This window comes from Rhipicephalus sanguineus, chromosome 3, assembly GCF_013339695.2.
Source record: "Rhipicephalus sanguineus isolate Rsan-2018 chromosome 3, BIME_Rsan_1.4, whole genome shotgun sequence".
In the NCBI taxonomy this organism is placed as follows: domain Eukaryota; kingdom Metazoa; phylum Arthropoda; class Arachnida; order Ixodida; family Ixodidae; genus Rhipicephalus; species Rhipicephalus sanguineus.
In genome coordinates, this window is record NC_051178.1 from 137881604 (window position 1) to 137904384 (window position 22781).

At 44.1% G+C, this 22781-nt stretch overlaps 1 protein-coding gene across 1 annotated transcript; it reads right to left on the reverse strand.

The window, feature by feature from the left end:
* Positions 1–6486: 6486 nt before the first annotated feature.
* Positions 6487–8793, reverse strand: LOC119387266 (serine hydrolase-like protein). The gene is made up of 2 exons (XM_037654605.2): positions 8323–8793; positions 6487–7341 (listed from the first exon to the last, which is right to left on the reverse strand). Exons 1-2 carry the CDS (start codon positions 8791–8793, stop codon positions 6784–6786), a joined length of 1029 nt encoding a protein of 342 aa, XP_037510533.2. The 3' UTR covers positions 6487–6783.
* Between the last annotated feature and the right edge of the window lie 13988 nt (positions 8794–22781).

The following is a 22781-nucleotide window of genomic DNA, read 5'->3' on the forward strand; positions in this document are numbered from 1 at the left end:
TATGCAATATTGCTCATGAATACATTTAATTTTTTTACTGGCAAGTCTTAATATGTGGTGTTTACTCAGCAAACCTGCACATGGCGATTGTTGCACTAAACTCAAGGCACTTCAACTAACAGCAGTTGATGTACTCGCAGTTTCCACGGCAGTCTGCGATAAAAACCACAAGAAGCAATACACGGTAGTTTTATTAGACATGCTCCAATGCCAGAGGATGGCAAACATAGGATACTAAACCTCCTTAATCATAATAGTAAAGTCTCTGTTGGATGAAATCAGTGTTAAACACAGTGTGGTATTCATTTATGAAAATGCTGTTATGATTAAGAAAAAGTGGCACCAAAAGGAAAATGAAGAGGCACATATAATGGCAAATTCTGTAATCTTTAATGGTGACATGAAGTGAGCAATACATTTCTATGAATCACAAAGTAGTCGCAAGAGCGCTAACACTTGTGTGAAATAATCGATTTGGATGCATATATCCAAGTCAGTTTCTAGCAAGTCACGTAATGAAAAGGTCACAAAGGTAGTTCTTTTTGCAGTCACCACATTACCACTTTGCACCACTTATCGCATTGTTTTAATACAACATTCACCAAGCTCTGAGGCTTGCACACGTGGTGGTTTCACATGCCTCATGACAACACGTCATCAAACCTATCAAATCACTAAGTTTACACCAATCAATAGCAGAGGGCCAGAATGCCACACTATGAAAAGTATATCCCCGAGGTCACTGACAAAAACAGGTATACGTTTGGGGGTATATATTTGTGAAAAAAAAAAAAAAAACTTCCACCCCCACCCTTACCCCACAAGAGAAAATCCCAGCATGGTATTGTGTGAAAAAATTCCAGAAAATAGGTCAGCAAAATGATTGATGATGTTTTAACCAAGACTCATGGCTGCCGAGGAAATAGAAATACCTGTTTTCAGAGGAGAGACATCACAGGACTACGGAAAGCATAACCTGAAAGCACTGAACTATAACCATAATATTGCCCTTGAGTGTTCTAGCAAATAAACTAGCAACATGTTCTCATGCAAACTTGCCCAAAGGTAACTAGCTGACCAGGGGCTTAGCCAGAAATATTTTTCGGGGGGTTCAACCATACTTTATGTATGTTCGTGCATGCGTTTGTATGTGTGCGTGTATATACACGCAAGCAAAATCGAAAAATTTCGGGGGGGGGGGGGGGGTTGAACCCCCCCCCCCCTCAACCCCCCTGGCTACGCCCCTGCAGCTGACTTCATCCCCCAAAGTTCTGTTTCAACAAAGGTAAGGAGGCAACTTTCCAATAACTTCATTTGGATGAGAAGTAGGTTTTCCAAGCCTTAATAGCTTAAATAATGCTGAGATTTATAATGACACCCACACCTAAATATATTGAGCGTTGCATTGGCAACAGCACCAGGTATATGAGACTCTCCCTTCTAATATGTTGGCTAATTTCAACTCAGATTTTGTGCAGCTGTAGAATTCTGCTTTAAGTTAAGTTTATTGCCACATTTGCGTGCATCACCAACGTAGTAAAAATGACGTGCGCATCGTCTGGAATGATGCGACTTAAAAGATATTAATTCTACTGCAACAAAGCCATGGCACCAACTGTTGCTGCTATGATGAAACACAGCGCACGTGACATGCCTCTAGAGGCATTGGCTGTGAGGAGAGGTGTGCGGTGGAGTATGTTGCTCGGTAGTTGTTAAAACACCTTTCTTTTGGTATGAACGAAATAAGGGCAATTTTAAGGGCTCATTTTTCTTTGTTAGACACAACATAATTTTTTAACATAAAGATTTTTGTGATAACTTATACACAGCTTCATTTGGCACACATACTTTTAATTTTCGATAAATTGGTCTTATTCTTTGTGCGTTATGTGCACTCCTGATCATGCCATAGGCAGCAGTATCGTGACATTGTAGATGGAAGTCTATACTTCTTTGTTTTTAAAGTGCCACTAAACAACCTTGCGGTCCAAAATTTGTGGTGGAGAGATAACTGTACACTTGTACGATGTGAACATGCTGCCGAAAGAATTTTGCGAATAAGTGCCGTAATAAGGAAGTTACAGGGTATAGAACAACCTGCTTCAGCTCGTTTTGATTTCTCGCTTGGCCTTCCTACGCTTCTCGGTAGCAGAGAGGGGTAGGCATAGCCCATTGTCGTGACTATGCCCACTTCGGCAATGTAATACGACATCATCGATTATGTCATCGGCGCGCCGCCAATGACCGAGCAAGGCGTCTTCTAGATGTTGCTTGTGTCAGAGCGGTGCGAGGGGTACAAGGCACTGGAGATGCCCTTCCCCTAGCAATGAACTCGCGAAACGCCTCTTGATCTCGGAGTCTTTCGTTCTGGTGATACCGCTTGTCCTGCTAGTCTCGGTTCTGCCAAAATGGCAGAGGGCAGCACAAGAAAATGAAAATGTCGACTGCGGACCCAGAACTGCATCACCGCAGGGCCAAGGTGCCGTTTCGAAGTGCAAAGGACCAATCGACAAAGTCGTAGCTATGTAATGTTGCCCATGGGCAAGATTACGTCACTGCACAGGTGAAAAGAACTGGTCAGGCGCAGGGGAGGGATGCGGGGATTGTTTTTCGAAATGGAGCGGCTGCACGTCGTGCAGCGCTGTGATATTTGCAAAAAGTGATCGCCGCAGCCTTTTGCACGAATTAGCGAGCTTGTTCGAGAGGTGTAAAAAAAAAAGTTGGAGCCTGTTCAGTGGCCCTATAAAAACCTTTTAAACAGCTGAGCAAGGAACTTCCGTTCCTAACCTCTCTTCAGTGGCACATTGCGTGCACACTGTATTTCACCACAGCAATGACACATGGTGACACCATTTTCTTTGCAGGATAATCAGCGCTGGCACCGTTGCAGATAATGCTACCATTGCATTTATCATGGATGAAGCTGGTAACTAATTCCCTTGAATGTAGTATTAAACTAATCTTCATGCAAAACAGTACTTCTATGCGAAGTTTCAGTGCAGGTGAACTAGCGGCTTAGTAAAAATGTTGACAGCTACCTGGCAAAGTTATTGATGCAATACTCAGTATCATGTCATTTTTACTGCATACACGAGAAGCGAAAATTGCATTTGGAGTTCATGTTGAGCGCATTATTTTACAAGTATTCTGTTCTATTTGCTTTACGCCGAAAAATATAGCATGACACAGTGAAGTGACTGCACTTGCCTTATGCCAAAATACAACTGGTTTTCCAAGAAACTTGTAACAATTTAAAAGAATGGCCATGTGGGCTATTGCTTTCCCTCACCTCATGAAAATCAACCAGACTAAACAACACATTATTTTAAGTTATGAGATCTGAGCTTGGAGGCCCAAATTAGGAAGGTTTCACCAATGCTAATAGAGCAGAAAGAAACAATTTCACATTAAGTCGAAAATTGTAGATCGGCTTGTTTTTACTTGATTAAAGGGACATTAAAGACAAATAACAATATATGTCAGAGTGAGAGGTGAATGTTTGAGAATGCCTGAAAGTCAGTATTATCAGCAGCAGTGCTCTACTAATCTAGAAATTAAGGTAAATGTAGGACACGATATGCACCACCAGTGGGAAATTGCTCATAATAATAATAAAAAAAATAACATTCAGTACATTACAAGATGTAATAAAATGCTGCTTGTGGATTTGTTTCTTCATGAAAAAAGGAACTTTGAGTTACCAAGGAGAACAGCGCGGGTGGTTTAAAAGTTCTGTTATCAACGGGCTCCTCTTCGCTCATGCGGTCGCGTCTCAGTGGTAGTTTTGTTATCGCGTACTGCTGCGCGTGCTTTGCACGCTCATGAAAGTCGCTCTAACTGAAAGTTCGACAAAATGCTGCATCCCTGTTACGTTGCCAGATGCCTGAATGGTGTGCGCCGTTTGAGCAACAGCAGCTGCAGCAAAGAAACCGACGTGACTTCCCAGTGGGTGCCGCAAATAAATCCACGCCGAAGTGGCTGAGTGCCGTGCCTCTGCGACAGTGTGCTAAATCAATAAATCTGCGTGTGCGCTCGCTGCACTTTCACGCAGAGGATTACGAGATCAACCGCAACTTAGGCAAGGCTTGTAATATGCCCTTGTGAGCAGAAACTGCAGCATCGGCTGCCTGGCAGTAAAGACAGGTAACATTGGGCAAGCCAAACGCTACGTCAGGAGGCCTTTTCAGGCGGGCGATTTGAAGTGCGCTAACACTGTGTGGACCACCAAAATGTGATTTTCTTTCAAAATAAGCATTTCCTTGGCATGAAATAAGCACTACAAAGTTTCTGGAACTTTATTCCAGCAATCAACGTCGACTTAACATTTGCCTTTAGTGTCCCTTTAAATTACCACACATAATGGACATTAAAGATGAAGTGATAAGAGCATATAACTTCACGCATTGTAGTTTTTAATCTTCTAGCAAGTTTGCTGTGGTTGCAGTACTTCTGCAAGCAAGGCTCAAAGCGTGACCACGACTACAAGACAACTCTATTCTAAAGCTTCCATATCCTCATTCCAGCAAGCATAGTGTCTCGGACACTAGGCTGCCCGTCTTATAACTCTGCAATACATCAGTGCAGTAAAAAAGCTTTACTGTTTTAACAAATGCATCAACTGGCTTTCACATGTGGTGGAAGGACTAGAAGATTGGGCACCAGACTGTGGGCACCTACACTATTACACAAGCACCAAGTGTGAAACATCTATTCCAGTTCTAGACATTAAAATGAACTTTGTATGTGTGTGCTGCTTGAAGCTTTTGCATGCTACATATTTCTATGGGTCCAATCTGGACCGAGGACAACAAAGCTACCTTCTATTATCTGCAAATTACACAGTACTTATAAATTAAATTACAATGCAGCAAGCAGTTTGATAGCATATAGCTGGCACTGGCATTAAAAAAGATATCAATTCATTACGTTGTATAGATACAAATGATTGTGCTTGAGAGAAAGCAACGGTTAAGCTCGTTTGCAAGGCTTGAGTTCTGGAATAGCGAATAGAAAAGTTTTAACACACTTGGAGACTTGGGAAAGTCAGAAGACGAGGACAAAATGAAAGACAGGTGGCAAAGGCAGCCTGGAATTCCCGCATCAGCTTCCCAAGATATCATGCACTTTAACAGAAAATCTATTTAGGGCCACACAGCTCTGCATCAGTGCACAATGATTGCATTAAAAAGTGCACAGAGGCTCAACATGGCAACTTTGGAGGACTCTTCCAGCGTATGCTATAGACCTTTTCACAAGAGAGAAAAAACTCCGCCATGCTGGGCTGCATGCGGGACTACAAAGGTCGATGTCACAGCCTCGACAGTGCATTTTTGGGGTGTCACATCTATTTAGCGCAGCCCAGAAAGGATTATGGCGGCACCCAGGGAGCCGTCTGTGAAAAGGTCCCTATAAGATACACACTTCAAATAACCATCCTTAGCAGAGTAGTTACAGTGCTACATTCTAGAGGAAAGCATGGCTCCCCCAACCCACCCTTAAAAAAATAAAGTGAATAGGGTTTTTAAAGACTATTAAGCCACTTTAAAATAATTTGCTGTCACTTTTTAGCATACTTCAATAGCAGTCGTGCAATCATAACTGCGTAGTGTTGCAAAATGCAAGAAAAGCATAACTGGAACACTGGTCTACTTTAGCATGCTTGTAAAAGCGTTATCTTGGTGCGAAAGGGGCAATGTGAAATGATAATATGACGGAAGGCTGATTAGAGTTGCCATAAACACTGTAAAGACTTGCTGCCATGGTTAGAATGACCAGATTTTTCACACTGGACAATGACACATTCCAGCACTCGAAAGGAGATGGGACCATGAGGACTTGGGAATAAAAGAATAAGTAACAAAATAGTTGGTACGCTTTGCTGGTAGCTAATAAATAAGGATGAAGAGTTTCTTGAGAACAAGTCATCGAGTCCTTTCTGCTACATACGTATTTGCTTGCTGGCTGCACTTTCTAAAAAAAAAAGAAAAGGCTGGGGGCAGCTTGCACTAGTGGCACAAGGCACAGCGGAGCTGATCGGTTCCTAGCTGGTCCTGGCCATACGAAGTGATGCCAAGTTATACCAAGTAATGCCAAGTTCCAGTCGAATCTAGCACAGTTGCCACATGCCGTTGCGGCTGTACTACGACGTGGACTACTTTAAACGAGTCGAGTGCAGCAGTCTCGCTTGGCAGCACGCCACGATTCTTGATAAGCGGCTTCCTCATTGACAGTGAGAACTTTCTTTGGTTTCCCCATGTCTGCGTGTGGTGCCACGTGCCGCTGTCACGCGCCGACTTTCTACAGAATGAAGGAGCGCATGCGCAGTTGGCTGTGACATCATGTATGGTGTGACCGAGCGGTTGCACATTGAGCGGTGTCCAGGCAGGTGGGCTAATGGTGGAGCAGTGTACGGGCTAGCGAAGCAGGCGCACAGCTGTGCATTCAGTTGCCAGGCAACGTGTGGTAACGTCATCGCGGCGCGGAGTTATTATGCCCGGCTTAAACAGCTCCGCTGTTAAAACATATTGCGCATAAACAACGTCCAGGCACTTAAATATGAGTTATCATTCATCATCTTTGATTAATGTAAGATGCACATCCTGGACCACCTACTCATCTGAGCAAGTTTCACACCTGATTCTTCCTTTTTTTTTCTTTTTACACAGTACCACCATAAATCCAATCACTTCCCTTTAACCCTTCCCATGGCACCTACGACACTTCGCAACACAGTTCAACAAAGCTGCTGCGGGGAAAAAAAAAAAAAAAACATGGCACAGTTCATTACACAAACCATGTCTGATTTCTGCTGCCCCGAAGATCTTGTAAAAAGGGTTTTATGTAGCTGGCTACCAGCTCTGGCTGATTCATGTGAATGTGGTGATCGCCATCCAGCACTGCCATCTGAAAAGTGCGGCATTGTTCCTTCAACGTATTTATCATTCTGCCATTATGGATCGAACAGCTGCCAAAACCAGGCACGGCATCCAAAACAAGAATGTCGTTCTTATAGGACTTCCACCACGGGTCGAGGGCAGCTCTGTCAACCTTGTCCCAGTAAAATGCCTTAAGCCGAAAATCCCTGGCAAAGACATAACGACCATCATCCTGGAGCTTACAGCCCCGTTTCATCAGAACCTTCACATCGTCAGCACGAATGCATCCCCAAGGCATTTTGGCGTAGAGAGCCGTGACCTCTTCTTCAGTATAAGTTGGTTGCTCACTGAAGTCCTTCTTTTCAAGACGCAGGAAAGACAGCAATGTAGCCCTCATTGTGTCCAAAAGTTGGCTTCTAGCTTCATAGATTTCTCCAAAACCCTCCACAAGAATTAGTTTTGACACCTGAAAGGATTGAAAAGATCACAATGGAAATACCAAATACGAAAGATGGTGTTACATGTTCAGAAAAATGTGGAGAAGAAATGGATTAAAGAAAATAGAAGTCATCAGCAGAAATATGATAGCTGGCTGATTACTGAAAAATAAACATAATACCAGGCCAACAATTCTTTTTACTTGTACCGTGCATGCAAACTTCAGTTTGCTGCTGTCAGTAAGCAGGTGACCGGATTTAGTAGTGATACTTTTATCCAACTTGATTAAATTCCACAAAAGTGCTGGGTATATAAGACAGGTTGTGCAAATGCTCCTACCAGTTTTTTTTTTTTATGCAGCAGAGTGTGACAAGCAGTGCTTCTGTCCATGTCATTTTATTGTACAGAGTGTGTGCTTGTTTAAACCAGCAAAAATATATGTTCCTGACTTTCTTAAGATGGACGAAAACAGGTCATCTTTTACTTACTGAGATGGGTCACCAATTCACGTAACATATAGGCCGCAAAAAATTTCAACTCTGTAAAGAAACTCAATAATTCTTGCACATGTAACGTGCGATGAATGTATGTGCTTAAAGCCAATTAAGTGGTCACAGCAGAAACTGTTGAGCTAATACACATGTGAGCACTAATCTCATTTGGGGGCTCTGCAGACAGCGATCTCCAAACAGTTAGCTATTCTTCAGTTTGATGCTACAGCAAAACTCTATAAATTGAAGGCCCCTTCACTGAAGCTGTTACTAATTTGCATGAACACTCCTTAGCCCTTCTTTAGCTAATTTTTATGATGAGGCACTTTTGGCACCAAGTTGGTGTCAATAAGTAGAGCGCAGACATGCTTGTCAAGCAAGTTCTCGTTGCAAAAATTAATGAAGAGCATCATGAAAGCGCACTGTTCATTGAAGATAATGTGCTGCCTTCTACTACACTAGAGTTAAGTAGTGATATGGGGGATAACAACGAGCTATTGTGTTTTCAAGACACCAACCTTTTCAGGAAATATGCTGGCATATCTGTGTCCGACAAGGGCTCCTATACTGTGGCCCAGCAAGTTGAACTGGTTCCAGCCAAGGAAGTGAACCGCACGAGCAATATCCAACATCAAGTGCGTCATGGTGTAGATGCATCCCCTCGGCAGATGTGACGACAGACCGTGGCCTGTAAAATCTAACGCCACGGCCTGCCACTCACCATCCAGCTTTTCAAGCAATGGATCGAAGCTCCCCGCATTGTCTTGACCCCCATGCAGGCAGAGAAGGTTCTTCTTGGGTTTGACAGCCCTCTGGGCGGGCCAAACTTTTGCAGCCAGTTGCCCGTAGGGCACTGGAATGGCTATCTCCTCTGTGGGCCGGTTGGCAAGGAAACGGGCTGTTGAAAGTTTACGCAGGTGCTGCACTCCAAATGCACTAGTACTACACTTCGGGTGTACATGGCCGAGGTATCTGGCAAAGGAAAACATTTTCATCAGTTTTGCGTTACCTGAGCCTCTTCAATCAACACAGAAAGTACTCAGTTCCTCAGCTGCATACAGGTAGTAGCATATTTCTACATTTAAACTTCAAAAGAAGTGATAACTGTACGATGGAACATTCTTTAACTATACAACGCACACAAGAGCGGGACGAGGAACCTCAGCACTTGCCTGCAAGTGGATACGTGCAGTCCAACTGCACGAGATAGTATGTTGTAGGCTGTTCGCATTTCTTCAGTAAAGCATAAAACTGGAATGAGAGATAGACAAGATTTATTTAGGAACTGTGGTTTTGGTTAGTTGCATCGGAATGTCTAAGACTACGATGAATCAGATAATTTGTTGCAGTGATAATTTGCTTTGTTGCAAGAAATGTGGGCGAGAAAGATCAAAGAATAAGACAGCCCATTTTTCACGATCAGCAAGGGGGCAGAAGCTGGGATACCATAAAAAACAAAGGAGTGTTAAAAATTCTGCTCCAGGTTTTTCAGCTGAAAGCACACTTCAGTTAAGTGGATAAAGCAACAACTACATGTTTCGGCAGTATTCCACAGTTGTAGAGAGTGATCCGATTTCCACACATATTCGTAGTAGGTTCCACGCTTGTAATCATGCTGCTAAAAGTAAGGCCGAGACCAGTTTCCTTTATTGTCTGAAATGGACGTGGTAATTATGTAGATGTTCGCTATGCTTTCTCATAAAAACAAACAGCAGTGTGCGTGTAGCATAGCTTTTTATCATTGATTCTCAGGCTTATTTATTTTGTGCCTGTTGCATTGACTACCTGCTCTCAATGACATTACAGAAAGGAATCATATGGGACAATCGCCAAGTGCAAAAAGAAATGGACTATAATCAATGCGTGCTAATACTTCTGCTAATGGTTATGTGCACATTATGATAATCAGTAAACTGGGTAAAACCTACTGCAATTCGTTCCCGTCACTCTTCATCTGAAAGTACTGCCACACGTCATATTAATCCATTGAGGGCATATTATGACTGATACTACTCAACAGAAAACTCAGTGCACATAGAGGTAGCATTGACACGATGTTACATACTTGACCTCTCATTGTGAATGTACCCAAACATGGTGGCCGCTGTGATGCCATTGCAGTGTATTATGATTGTTTTGTATTTTGACAGTGACTATTTCTTTATGGATTATCGTTGCTATCAATTTGTTACTCAGTGCAAGAAATGCCTGTCATGCTTTCAGATTTCTTGTTTTTACAACCTTTTGACATTGCTGGTACCCAAGGTGGTGGCCATTATGAAGTAACTGCGAACTATATACCCCTTTAAGGACAGTGTACGAAATGCAGATAAAGTTTCTAAGTTGAGTACGCCTAAATAAAAGTCAGTGAGGCCTGTACTCAGATTGACGTGTCTGCTAAAAAACTCCGAGGCAGGTCAAAATTAATCTGGACATCTCCACTACCGTGTCTCTTTGTAACCACTGGGTCATTAAACACGTTAAAACACGCAGCTTGTTTTTCTAAGGTAACAGCAGCTTATAGACTCAACAGACAGCTACGGTGATGGTCCTTTTGAATTCATCCTCTTATGTAGTGATATCATCTGAAGCCATCTGTAATCTAACAAGTTCCTTACCTTTCTTGTGCCCCCATTTTGGATACGTGTCCCAGGTACAGTGGAATTAGTCATGCATTATAATGAGTTCCCAGGTGTAAAAAGAAAAGCTTATTACACAAAAATGCTCAACCTGTTGCTAGCCCCACACAGTGATGTGATGACAAGAAAAACATGATTGCTGAACAGAGCATGCTGAAGCAGTTCTTAAGCTCAGTGAAAAAGCTGCAAGCTGTATTTCTTGTGCACTACACGGTTTGCTTGATCAGTGAGGTATTTCGACCTTTACGTGGGTTGCGGAAAAGAGCTGTTTCTTAACATTTGCATTATGCATCGCTGGCTCTGTGGCCTTTACGTGACTGGCATTTGGTGGTCCATGTTATGCTACCACGCTGCTAGTGTGCTGTGCAACAAGTACATAAGTAAAAGTGAAACGAAAAGGGACAAGCTGGGTCTGTGGTAGCTGGTTGAAAGCGTAGAGAAGCAGCTAATACAAGGAACGGGAGATTGGTGAAGAATATAGCGAGCATGGAGAAGCACAAACTGGTCACGTACTTGACAAACAACTTGACAGAAGTGATTGACAGCTAACAAACATAGCCTGCAGCTTTAACAATGGGAATTGTTTTCATCAGCTTGTGACAGTAGTAGCACCTTATAACTATACGTGCAGTTGTGTACAATTTATAGAAAGGTGAAACGTGGTTCCACTGAGTATGACGAGTATAACTGGGCACAACGTGGATGTTAACTGTACATGTGATGAAGTGCAGATGTGTACTTACGTATGTACATATAACAATCAAATAGATTAGCGATACCACTACCATTAAGATAATAGGAAGAAACCATTATATACAGACCACATGCTCTATAGACCGTTTATATTCTGTGCGTACATCATTTCAGGCAGACGAATGAAGAAGAAAACTTCATTTGTATAGAGGAGTTGCTTGAGCGCCAGGGTTTATTTACACATTGATACACCACGGCAGGAAAACAATTAAGTGGGATCTTATCGTTCTGCCTCGCCTCTAATGCTAGCCGATTACTGGAGACGCGGAAAAACAACGTTTGGGAGTGAACTTAACGTGTAGAACAGATCACGCGTGACACAAACATCGAGCACCAGAGACGGACACTGAGCATGGATGATGTTACCTGTCGTAAGAGGTATTCACGGCCAACCTGTACCGTAGGCTTTCAGATTCAAGTGATTTCCTTTCGTAGAGACGTAGTTCACCGAAGCTTTCGCGGAAACCTGTGTTGGCTAGCAGCCTTGGGAGTTTGCCTTAGTTGCCGCGGCCAAGGACAGACGCAACGATTTAGAAATTTGCCTCATTAGGTGGCGGCCGCAAAAGGAGACGGAAGCAACGGTCATTGGAAGACAGCGCGGTCGTATACTGATAAAGCAACACGATGAGTGAGATGAATGCCGGCAGTGACTGTTGTCGTCTGCCGGAGTCAGTGACACAAAGCAGAAAGTGCAAATAAGTGCAACGTAAAGAAAATACCTATTGGAAAGTGTGGAAGGTTGGGGAGTTACGACGGGCACGCTGTAGCATGTGACAGGTGAAGCACAGTCTTTCGTGGCATTCTAACAGCTGATCAAAACAATCAAGGCACCAAACACGCAGCGACCGCCGTCACGTGACTACCGTAGCTATTTGTGATTGAGAAGAGCCGAGCTTTGGAATCGCCAGTTTCGCTTCGACGACCGAGAGGCGTAAACTTTTCAAATATAAACAAAAATATAAATAAAGCCTCTAATTATACATTTAAAAAGTTGAGGACCTGACAACTTAAAATTATTTTTGAGTATTTGGCTTTACGCTACCAAGTTTGGTGATCATCAACGTTTTATCTGGCCACAATGAAAAAAAAACTAAGCGCGAAAATTTGAAAGAGATGATGAGAGCGGAAAAACTAGAGGCGCTAGAACGCTTTAGAAAAATAAAAAAAAAAACGCTCTTCTGTTTCTCTGGCCATCAGAGACTGGCCGTGGGGAATGCCGCAGCACATGCGCTTGCCCGCGCTCGTTGGATGGGGCGTTTCCATTCAGCGACCGTGCCACGACACCTTCCGGGAAGGTCAGGGCGCCGCAAAGTGCTCGCGCGCCTCCCCCTCGCACGCGCTAAGAGGGTGTCATGCTACGCAGGCGGCACACAAACTGGCTTATGGTTCCATCTCTCCTATACATATTTCCCCCCTGTCCCTATCCTGCCCCGATTTGCCCACATTGTAAAACGCAAAGGCGACCTGCTACACGCAACATAGTTCCATTGAGAGAACAGGAGTAGGGGCGCCGTGCAGTGAGGAGTGGGGGGCAGAGCACTGAGAGCAGTGTCACTCGAACTGCCACTGGAATGCAGCACGCTTCCAGAGAGCAGCTGGGAGGGAGTAAAAAAAAACGAGTGAGGAGAAATGTTATGCATCCCAGCATCCTCTGCTGCGAAGCACGTGTGATCTGAGCCGGGCCAGCCGGGCGGTCGGGGAAAGCCATGTGGCAGTGATCGGTAGGACGCACTCGCTTGCTCGCCATCCTGCAAAGTTGCCGCTTCCTACTATTACATGATGGAATCGCAAGCTCAGCGCATCCTGCTTTCTTTGATGCAACGTCAGCCACCGTCTACTACAGAAGTCAAAGCGAATTTGATTGCTTTTTTGCTTGTTTGAGCGCGCACGTCGCACATGCATTTTTGCGCGCGCGGCCACGCGTTTAGTGATTGTTTGTAGGGACCCTAGCCCACTAGTCTTACCGTAAAATGCCGAGCAAGCGCCCCCCTTACGGGGAAGGATAATCCGACCAGATTTGAAGGGGAGGGGGGGGGGGGGCTTGCTTGTCCCGAACCAAAATTCAAGATTGTCAAGTATTTCGGCAAGACGACGACGCTTTGCTGCCACCGTCCCCCGTGCATTTGACGACAGGCAAGGTAGACGAACACTACCAGAATCTACCGCAACGACGTCAAAATTGTTGGAGCCAGAGCACCACACACGCTTCGCTGCCGCCATTGCCGCCGTACACGAGCAAGCGAAATACAAACAAGTGAGGAGGATTGTTGGGAGGGTATGAGCAGATATGACGTTAACAAGTCACGTGACTTCGTGCGTTCTCCGCTCACTCCGCTTTTCAACGGGGAGCCAGACTGAACTGCTCTTCGCTGCTCTCGGCGCAGCAAAAGCGCTCTCGCTCTACCAATGGACGACGGTGCTCCAACTTTTGTTCGACCACTGAAACACGCCGGCTCTGAAGAGAGCACTTTCAGCGTGCTTTTGAGTGCTCCTGCTCTCCCAATGGAATTCGCCATAAAAGGAATCACAGACGAGAACAGAAACTTAGCGCAATGGGAGTACACACTGCTCAACCTATATCCTGACTGCCATAAGGGGTTAGCGGACTGGGCCATCGGAGCTTCGGGAAAGCAACGGTAGGCCCAGACAAGGAGGTTAAAAAAAAACTTTTAGAGTGGAGGTCCCCTATGCGCGCCCACGCGAGCGGGTGAAGCCTGGGAAACCGGTTGGCAGCCACCTTGCTCCAGGCAAGAGGCAGCGCAGCTTGAGCGCGGCCAGCGTAATTGTGAACTTCTGCGGGCGCATTTCAGCATGAAAACTGAATAGTTAGTGTCACTTATTTGGCCGAATTTTTTTTTGTCCTGCAAGATTGCAGAAGGCAGTTTTTTACGCCACAATGCATGAGCTGAAGCATGCGTGACAACACGTAGAATTCGCTTCCAGCATTGCCGAAATGAAGCACATGGTGGAGTTAATAAGTGGTACATAAAATTTTATTCATCCCCGGCTTTTATACAATTTCAAATGAAAAAAGAAGCATATACAATGTGGTTTATACGTGAATAGATAAAGCTACAAATCCAAAACAACTTCAAAATGCATCGTAATGCAGACAGTCGATCACGAAACTAACCGTATGAAACACGCGCCCTTAAAAACTAAACACAGCAAAAGAAAAGATACAAAAGCAGACTAGTAGACCAGTTTGCTGCAGCTCTTGTTTACGCATAATGCAGACAATCAAGAAAGTAACCATATGAAACACGCGCCCTTAAAAAGTAAACACAGCAAAAGAATAGATACGAAAGCAGATGAATTGACTAGCTTGCTGCAGCTCTTCTTTGTGTTCGTCTACAAATTTTTTAAAAATAACAGTCCTTCTAAAAAAGATAGGGCGTGCAAACAAGGACACAAGAAAGAAGTCAGGACACCACAAACGCCGACTAACAACTGAAGAGACGCACAACGGCTGAAAAGGAAAGAAGGCACGAAAACTTATCTGCGCATGCCCATGCAACAGGCGAACCTATCAATCCGGCACGCGTGGCGGTCTACGTTGAAGATAACTGTTAAGGCATTTGATTTCATCTTTCTGCAAGTTAATTGACGGTTGGCTCACGCATGCGCTACCACTATTCTCGATATGCCATGCTTCAACCATCAGGCGCGTTTCTTCATTTCTATGACGGTACAACACTGCGCATTCATCGAATTTTGGCGTGCACTTGCAATCTCGGCAATGTAAAGATAGATTAGAAGGTGAGCCTCCTGTTAGCGATCTCTTACGTTCCAACAATCTCTGGTTAATGCATCGGCCCGTTTGTCCTACGTAGAAGCGACCGCAGCTGAAAGGGACCTTATACACCACACTCGTACGGCAATCAGTGAATTTGTTGGTGTGTTTTACGAAACAAATATCGGTCCGCTTCTTGTCTTTTACTCGCTCATTCTTCCTCTGCACAGCGGCACAAATCTTACCTAGCTTATTGGCAGCCGTGAAAACAACATTAACGCCGTATCTACCTCCTACTTTCTTCAGCCTGTGAGATACACAATGAATGTACGGTATACCTACGACACGTTTCTTCCTATCGTTTTCTGCAACCATGCTCGGACTTAACACAATAGACTTCTTTAAACGTTCAGCGACCCTGGCCACTGCATCACGAGGATACCCTACATCTAAAAGACGTGTAACTTGTGCGTTAAAGCTATCACTCATTTTGTGCTCACACGACTTGGTGAGGGCTGATTTAAGGCAAGACATGGCGATACCGTTTTTTACAACCTTCGAGTGCTTCGACGAAAAATTTAACAGCGGTTTCGAAGATCTAGGAGAATACTGCCAGCACACGTGGTTCGTCTGGAACGTTATGGAAATGTCTAGAAATTGTATTCCATTATTCTGAGGCACCTCTTTAGTAAAGCTCAGCCCACCTCCATTAATTTCAAATTTTTCGCTCACGGAAGTTACCACCTTTTGAAAGTCCTCACCACTACAAAAGATCAAGTAATCGTCCACATAACGAAAAACCTTAATAACCGAATTACCTAAGGCGCCTTCCAAAAGATTGTCAATCTTGCTAAGGTATAAATCACTAAGGACCGGAGCAACCTTAGAACCAATACAAATCCCTGATTTCTGCACATAAACAGGGCTGAGCAGTATCGCGATACAAGAGTATCGCGATAGTATTTCAGAGATACTTTTGAGTATCTGTATTTCTGTATCGAGATACATTTGAAAAATGTATTTGTATCTCTGTAGTGAAATACATTTACGATGTATCGCCTGTATCGCGATACTATGCAGGGCACGGGTATCTCGTTACATTGCTTTTTTGGGTCGGAAATGAGTTGAGGCGTGTTTCCAATTGGGGATGGCGTTTTTTTTTTTCTTTTTTGTGCCAAGACAAGCAAAGGCGCGCCGCCGGTCGCCGACAGATAGGGCGGCGATGGTTTCCCCTCAAGTACAGAATGGTCCATGTGGTAAAGCGCGCGATGCCGCAGACGGCAGAATCGCGGGGCAGTGTTGTCGGCCTCTGCCGACGAAAGTCGCTGTCTCTCAAGGTCAGTGCAGCACGCCTAATTTTTTTCGGGTGGCAAGCCATTACTTCGCGACCCCCCGCGCGGATACCGCCTTGGAACAGGCTTTGCAATGCTTCGCGGGCATTCAGTTCTCAAAGCGGCGACACTTCCAAAAGCAGTTCCCGTAGTCGCGGCGGAAGTGACTAGAAGATGGCTATCTCTGACGCGCTTTCAGCCACCTCTCTAATGTCAGGGTGCGTTCCTAATTGATGACATGCGTGAAACGGTCTTTTGTGGTAGCAGGCTCCCCCACCGCCGGAGCCCACTTCGCCTGTTGTGGCTTTCTGAAATGGGTGCTGGTAGCGTCGGTGGTGGTGACAGCTTCATTGAAGCCGACAGGGTCAGACGGCTGAGGTAAAGCCCCTCCATCACGTCTACTGCCGCTTTAGGCTGAGGCTACTGGGGCTTTAGGCTGAGGATTCCGAAGATGGGGACAGACTTCGGATTCTGAACAGTCAGAACAACTCAAGTGAGGGTGGAAGCGTTTCGGTATCTAGGTGACCCTAGAAGAGATATCGCCACGCTGCAGGGCAATCCGGCTATGAAGGCGATATTTATTCACTATAACACGAATTTGTGCTCGCCTTCAGCGGTAGACAGACTTTTTTTCTTTCGTGAGTCTTGTGCTGAGGCTGAACCGACGCTGTTAGAAGACAGCCTATTTGAGATGCTCACACAGCAACCTTCTCAGCAAAGCAGATCTTATGTGCAAGGTAAATGCATACTTTTTCTCAATTCACTGGTGTTCATTATTGATTCGAGTGATTTGCTTAAAGTATGGTATCTCTAGCATAGCTTAGTTTGTTCGCCTAATATGTAGATTACGGTGTACAATGCTTGTTACTGTTGCTGTGAAATAGTGTATTTTTATTGCAATTGATACTTGTAATTATGTCATTATTGCTAACTATGTACTTTGACCACCCCCTCCCCTGCAATGTCTTAATGACGCTGAGGGTACTGTAATAAATAAATAAATGAACTGAACGTTTCGATGCGCTGTAACTTTAATTACAACATTATGCTGCACTAATAAGTGTCTTTGCGTAATATGAGCATACTTCAAATAAAAAAGTATTCCAGTATCTGTATTGCTGTAACTGTATTCCGGAATACTTTTTTCGTCTTATTGCAAAAGTATCTCCGAAATATCCCGTTACGTTAAAAGCAAATGTATCTCAGTATCTGTATTTTAAGCTTCCGGTTCATGTATTTCGATATCTGTATTCCGGAATACTTTTCTGAGTATCTCTGCCCAGCCCTGCACATAAACGCCTTCCTTCCAACCTACAAGCGTCGACTTTAAATACATGGAAAGGATTTCTAGAAATGCCCCGGTAGAAACACCACATTTATCGGTGAAAACCATCTGGTGCGCTTGTTCGTTAATACATTCATTAACACAATTTAACAAGTCCTCATGTGGCAAAGAATAATACAGGTCTTCAATATTCATACTAAAAGCTTTACAACAGCCGGGGTTCTCCTCTGAGAGGAACTGAACTAGCGCCTGAGAATTACGCATACGAAAAGGGTCTGAAAAACTCAAAGAGGTTAAGCAGTTCTGCAAATAACTAGATACAGCGACTTGCCAGGTGTTTAGAATTGTTTTTTTTTTCAGCCAAAACACATAAGAACGAGATCCCATTTCGAGCAATCGTTTCAGAGCAAGGCACCTGGCAAGTCGCTGTATCTAGTTATTTGACGATCGCCGCCAGAAGCAGATGTACGCCGACTGGATGAGGGTAGCTAACCAGCATGCGGAATTCATATGGAGGGTAAAACTTCGAGAACTTCAACCATGTAAGAGGAAGATTATTTCTACTGTTTCACCGCAAAATAACTTGCTTGTCCTTGGAGGAGCTGCTTTAGATGACAGTCACTGCAAAACCCTAGCCTTAGGTCCTAAATACTGTTTTAAGCCGAACCTGAAACCAATAGACGTTTTAAGTTTGCCGCGTACAATCACTAGACTTGTTCCTGAAGAAGAGCGTTCCCACTGGATTTCAGACTGCGTTGCTAGCATCAAGGGTTCTAATATGCATCTCAAGTGTTCTGATCCTGTCCGGCCTTTGGTTAATTACTGTGTCGAAAAGAAACTCAGGCCAGTGATTTCAGATAAGGAAGGGTATTTTGTAATTATGCCGGACAGTTTGTTCTCAGAAAAAGCATTAACAGCCATAGAAAAGAATTTTAGGACGGTAAAACTTAAGCCATCGGCAGTCAGGCAACGTGCTGTCGACCTTTTGTTAAGACATAACCTTGAGAGAATAGCTTGTAATGTCAAGAAGGCTAAATCACTTACTTTAGAATTGTTTTTTTCAGCCAAAACACATAAGAACGAGATCCCATTTCGAGCAATCGTTTCAGAGCAAGGCACCTGACAAGTCGCTGTATCTAGTTATTTGCAGAACTGCTTAACCTCTTTGAGTTTTTCAGACCCTTTTCGTATGCGTAATTCTCAGGCGCTAGTTCAGTTCCTCTCAGAGGAGAACCCCGGCTGTTGTAAAGCTTTTAGTATGGATATTGAAGACCTGTATTATTCTTTGCCACATGAGGAGTTGTTAAATTGTGTTAATGAATGTATTAACGAACAAGCGCACCAGACGGTTTTCACCGATAAATGTGGTGTTTCTACCGGGGCATTTCTAGAAATCCTTTCCATGTATTTGAAGTCGACGCTTGTAGGTTGGAAGGAAGGCGTTTATGTGCAGAAATCAGGGATTTGTATTGGTTCTAAGGTTGCTCCGGTCCTTAGTGATTTATACCTTAGCAAGATTGACAATCTTTTGGAAGGCACCTTAGGTAATTCGGTTATTAAGGTTTTTCGTTATGTGGACGATTACTTGATCTTTTGTAGTGGTGAGGACTTTCAAAAGGTGGTAACTTCCGTGAGCGAAAAATTTGAAATTAATGGAGGTGGGCTGAGCTTTACTAAAGAGGTGCCTCAGAATAATGGAATACAATTTCTAGACATTTCCATAACGTTTCAGACGAACCACGTGTGCTGGGAGTATTCTCCTAGATCTTCGAAACCGCTGTTAAATTTTTCGTCGAAGCACTCGAAGGTTGTAAAAAACGGTATCGCCATGTCTTGCCTTAAAATCAGCCCTCACCAAGTCGTGTGAGCACAAAATGAGTGATAGCTTTAACGCACAAGTTACACGTCTTTTAGATGTAGGGTATCCTCGTGATGCAGTGGCCAGGGTCGCTGAACGTTTAAAGAAGTCTATTGTGTTAAGTCCGAGCATGGTTGCAGAAAACGATAGGAAGAAACGTGTCGTAGGTATACCGTACATTCATTGTGTATCTCACAGGCTGAAGAAAGTAGGAAGTAGATACGGCGTTAATGTTGTTTTCACGGCTGCCAATAAGCTAGGTAAGATTTGTGCCGCTGTGCAGAGGAAGAATGAGCGAGTAAAAGACAAGAAGCGGGCCGATATTTGTTTCGTAAAACACACCAACAGATTCACTGATTGCCGTACGAGTGTGGTGTATAAGGTCCCTTTCAGCTGCGGTCGCTTCTACGTAGGACAAACGGGCCGATGCATTAACCAGAGATTGTTGGAACATAATAGATCGCTAACAGGAGGCTCACCTTCTAATCTATCTTTACATTGTCGAGATTGCAAGTGCACGCCAAAATTCGATGAATGCGCAGTGTTGTACCGTCATAGAAATGAAGAAACGCGCCTGATGATTGAAGCATGGAATATCGAGAATAGTGGTAGCGCATGCGTGAGCCAACCGTCAATTAACTTGCAGAAAGATGAAATCAAATGCCTTAACAGTTATCTTCAACGTAGACCGCCACGCGTGCCGGATTGATAGGTTCGCCTGTTGCATGGGCATGCGCAGATAAGTTTTCGTGCCTTCTTTCCTTTTCAGCCGTTGTGCGTCTCTTCAGTTGTTAGTCGGCGTTTGTGGTGTCCTGACTTCTTTCTTGTGTCCTTGTTTGCACGCCCTGTCTTTTTAGAATGAATACTTACCAACTAGCTCAGCTCTCTGTTATTCTAACAGTCCTTGTCAGCCGCGTTCTTACTTCGCTCTGGGAGTTTTAAATGCGAAGCACTTCTTAGCGAACCTTTGGCACATTCAGCGTTTCTATCTACGAATCTATCTACCTAGCCGCCTACGCCTGGGTGCTCTCATGATCGCCTCCTTAACTTGGTGTAGACCAAACTCGGCATGGGAGGGTAAGAGGATTTGACGTTGTGGTGCTGGCTATCTAATTTTGCAAGAAAGCAATGCACAGTACATATGTACTTCTACGATACCGGCGTCATATCAGATTAACGTCTGTGGTTCCAGTGTTGGCTCCGCTTTTATAGCAGTGTAATAAACATTACACTCGTATACCTATGTTTCAGCAAGCTATATTGAAGCCTTGCTCGACCCCAGAGGAATACATTAACGACAGTTACGTATGATATCCACATGGTTGTACCATAATGTGCACTTAGTTTCGATAATACTGACGTATGTGCTCTAACGTCAGGGCTGGCATTAACCATAAAGTTACCCTTTAAACGCCAGTGTTGTCGATGTGCCTGGTAAGCCCACGATGTGCAAACAGCTACTACACTTACAAAAACACGTTGATCCACCACGTAACGCTTAGCTCAAAGCCATAAAATACAGCATAGAAGTACTCGCTGACTGCTTCGCATGAAACAAATTCCCAAACGCGTGGGATCTGCCGAATTTTTTTCCGGTTGATTTCTTTTGAAATGTGGTGAAGCCTGATTTTACAGTGAAAGCTGTTATCAGATCACAACGGCAGTGGGGTAGTTGTCCGCTGCCGCCACCGGTGTCCGTAACTACTATCGTGCAAAATAAGAAAAAATGAAATAAATAGGCTCAGATGGGATTTGAACCCGGGTCATCTGCGTGGCAGTTGAGTATTCTACCACAGAGCCATGCTAGTGACTGGAACTTCTTTGCAAAAACATCCTTACAGGCGTCATGTCGGGCAAGGAATTGCGTTAAATATGTAATATAGCGTGTCACAAGAGTAAAATAACGACCAGGCGCCACACAATGCTAATTTCGCAACGAATGACCAGATCGTTAATTGCTTCAAATCCATTACAAAAGGCTCAGCCATAATTCTTCATGGTCATCAGCCACAGGCAGCATCAACAAAGTTCACATAATGCCTTACAGATGTGTAGTGGGTACCTCGCTTATCCGTAGAAAGATGAATAATGGCATCGTGATTGCTTCCCTACTTCACAAAAATTATGATTTGCGGCGTAGTGGGTACCTTGCAAGTGTACTTGTATTAGTTTCCCCAAGAGAGTTTAGAACGGGCTCTAGAAAGGCCGCTCTTCCAGCTTTCGCTGTGACTGTGCTGCGCACTCCGCGCAGGCCGACACGTTTTCTGCCTGGAGCAATATGGCGGTCACTGGCTTCAGCGGCGGCCCGCCGCCTCCACTCCAGAAGTTTTTTTTCAACCTCCTTGGGCCCAGATTACACTCTAAGAAAAAATCGAGTATTTGGGGAGTATTTCTGCCACACAACAATAATCGTTTTCTGGCTTGCTCGCGTTTCTTTTCTTGAAAACAGGGCTCTCGTCACTTTCCTATCGAGAATGCTATGTCACGCTGATAACGCGCGCGCCGTTCGTGACCTGGAAGTGCCGGGACCGCGGTGATAACGCGAGGAAGATACGCGAGGTGGATGACGATTATAGTTGTGTGGCAGAAATACTCTCCAAATAGTCGATTTTTTCTTAAAGTGTAGAGGGTCCGCCGTGAGTTTTTCAGGAGTTTGGCAAATAAAGTTTTTCATCATCATCATCATCATCATCATCATCATCATTATCGCATCCCCGAACGTGACTGACTGACTTCGTTGATTTGTTCATTTGAGTTCCCAGCATTGCCCACGGTGTCCAACGAACTCGTGAAGTTGAACCAGTTGGAAGTGGCTATCGATGTTCTCTGAACGCTGTCCAGCTTGGTCGAACATTTGGGGAATAGAAAAGTATGGGTACATGTGCATTTGGGGTGAGCGAATATTCGAAATTTTGAATATGGATCAAATAGTCTGTGCTACTGAACTCATATTCGATTTGAGAATTCGCTATTAGAACGTTATTTCCTTTCGAATATCCAGGGATATAAGCACAGCCTCGAGGGAGTCAGGCTATGAATGCGGGTTCGGTCTTAGCTGAGGCATTGGGCAAATGACTTCTGCCCCAGTTATTTCGAGTAGTTCAAGTAAGAATCGTTCGTTTTTAGGCCACCTATATGCAAGTCTGTTCTGAGTTTGCCTCACAGTGTTTTTATCTATTTAGAAAATTGTGCCGTGGTGTAGCAGTACACTTCTCTCGTTCAGCGCATGCGACTTCGTAATTACATCCTGTAACATGCTGCTTTCTTATTACGGCATTCACATTGTCGTGCTGCCCCGGATAATTAAAATGACTTTGTCATTTACAGGCTTGTCAGTTATTCGAACTTCTGAACGGTAATGAAACATGTGTGAACTCC

What these genes read in the sequence shown, in the direction of transcription:
- LOC119387266 (XM_037654605.2), bottom strand. Translation starts at nt 8,793, where the DNA reads ATGTTTTCCTTTGCCAGATACCTCGGCCATGTACACCCGAAGTGTAGT. An exon ending in CCAGCATATTTCCTGAAAAG is followed by an intron (nt 7,342 to 8,322) that starts GTTGGTGTCTTG and finishes CAATCCTTTCAG; the next exon opens with GTGTCAAAACTAATTCTTGT.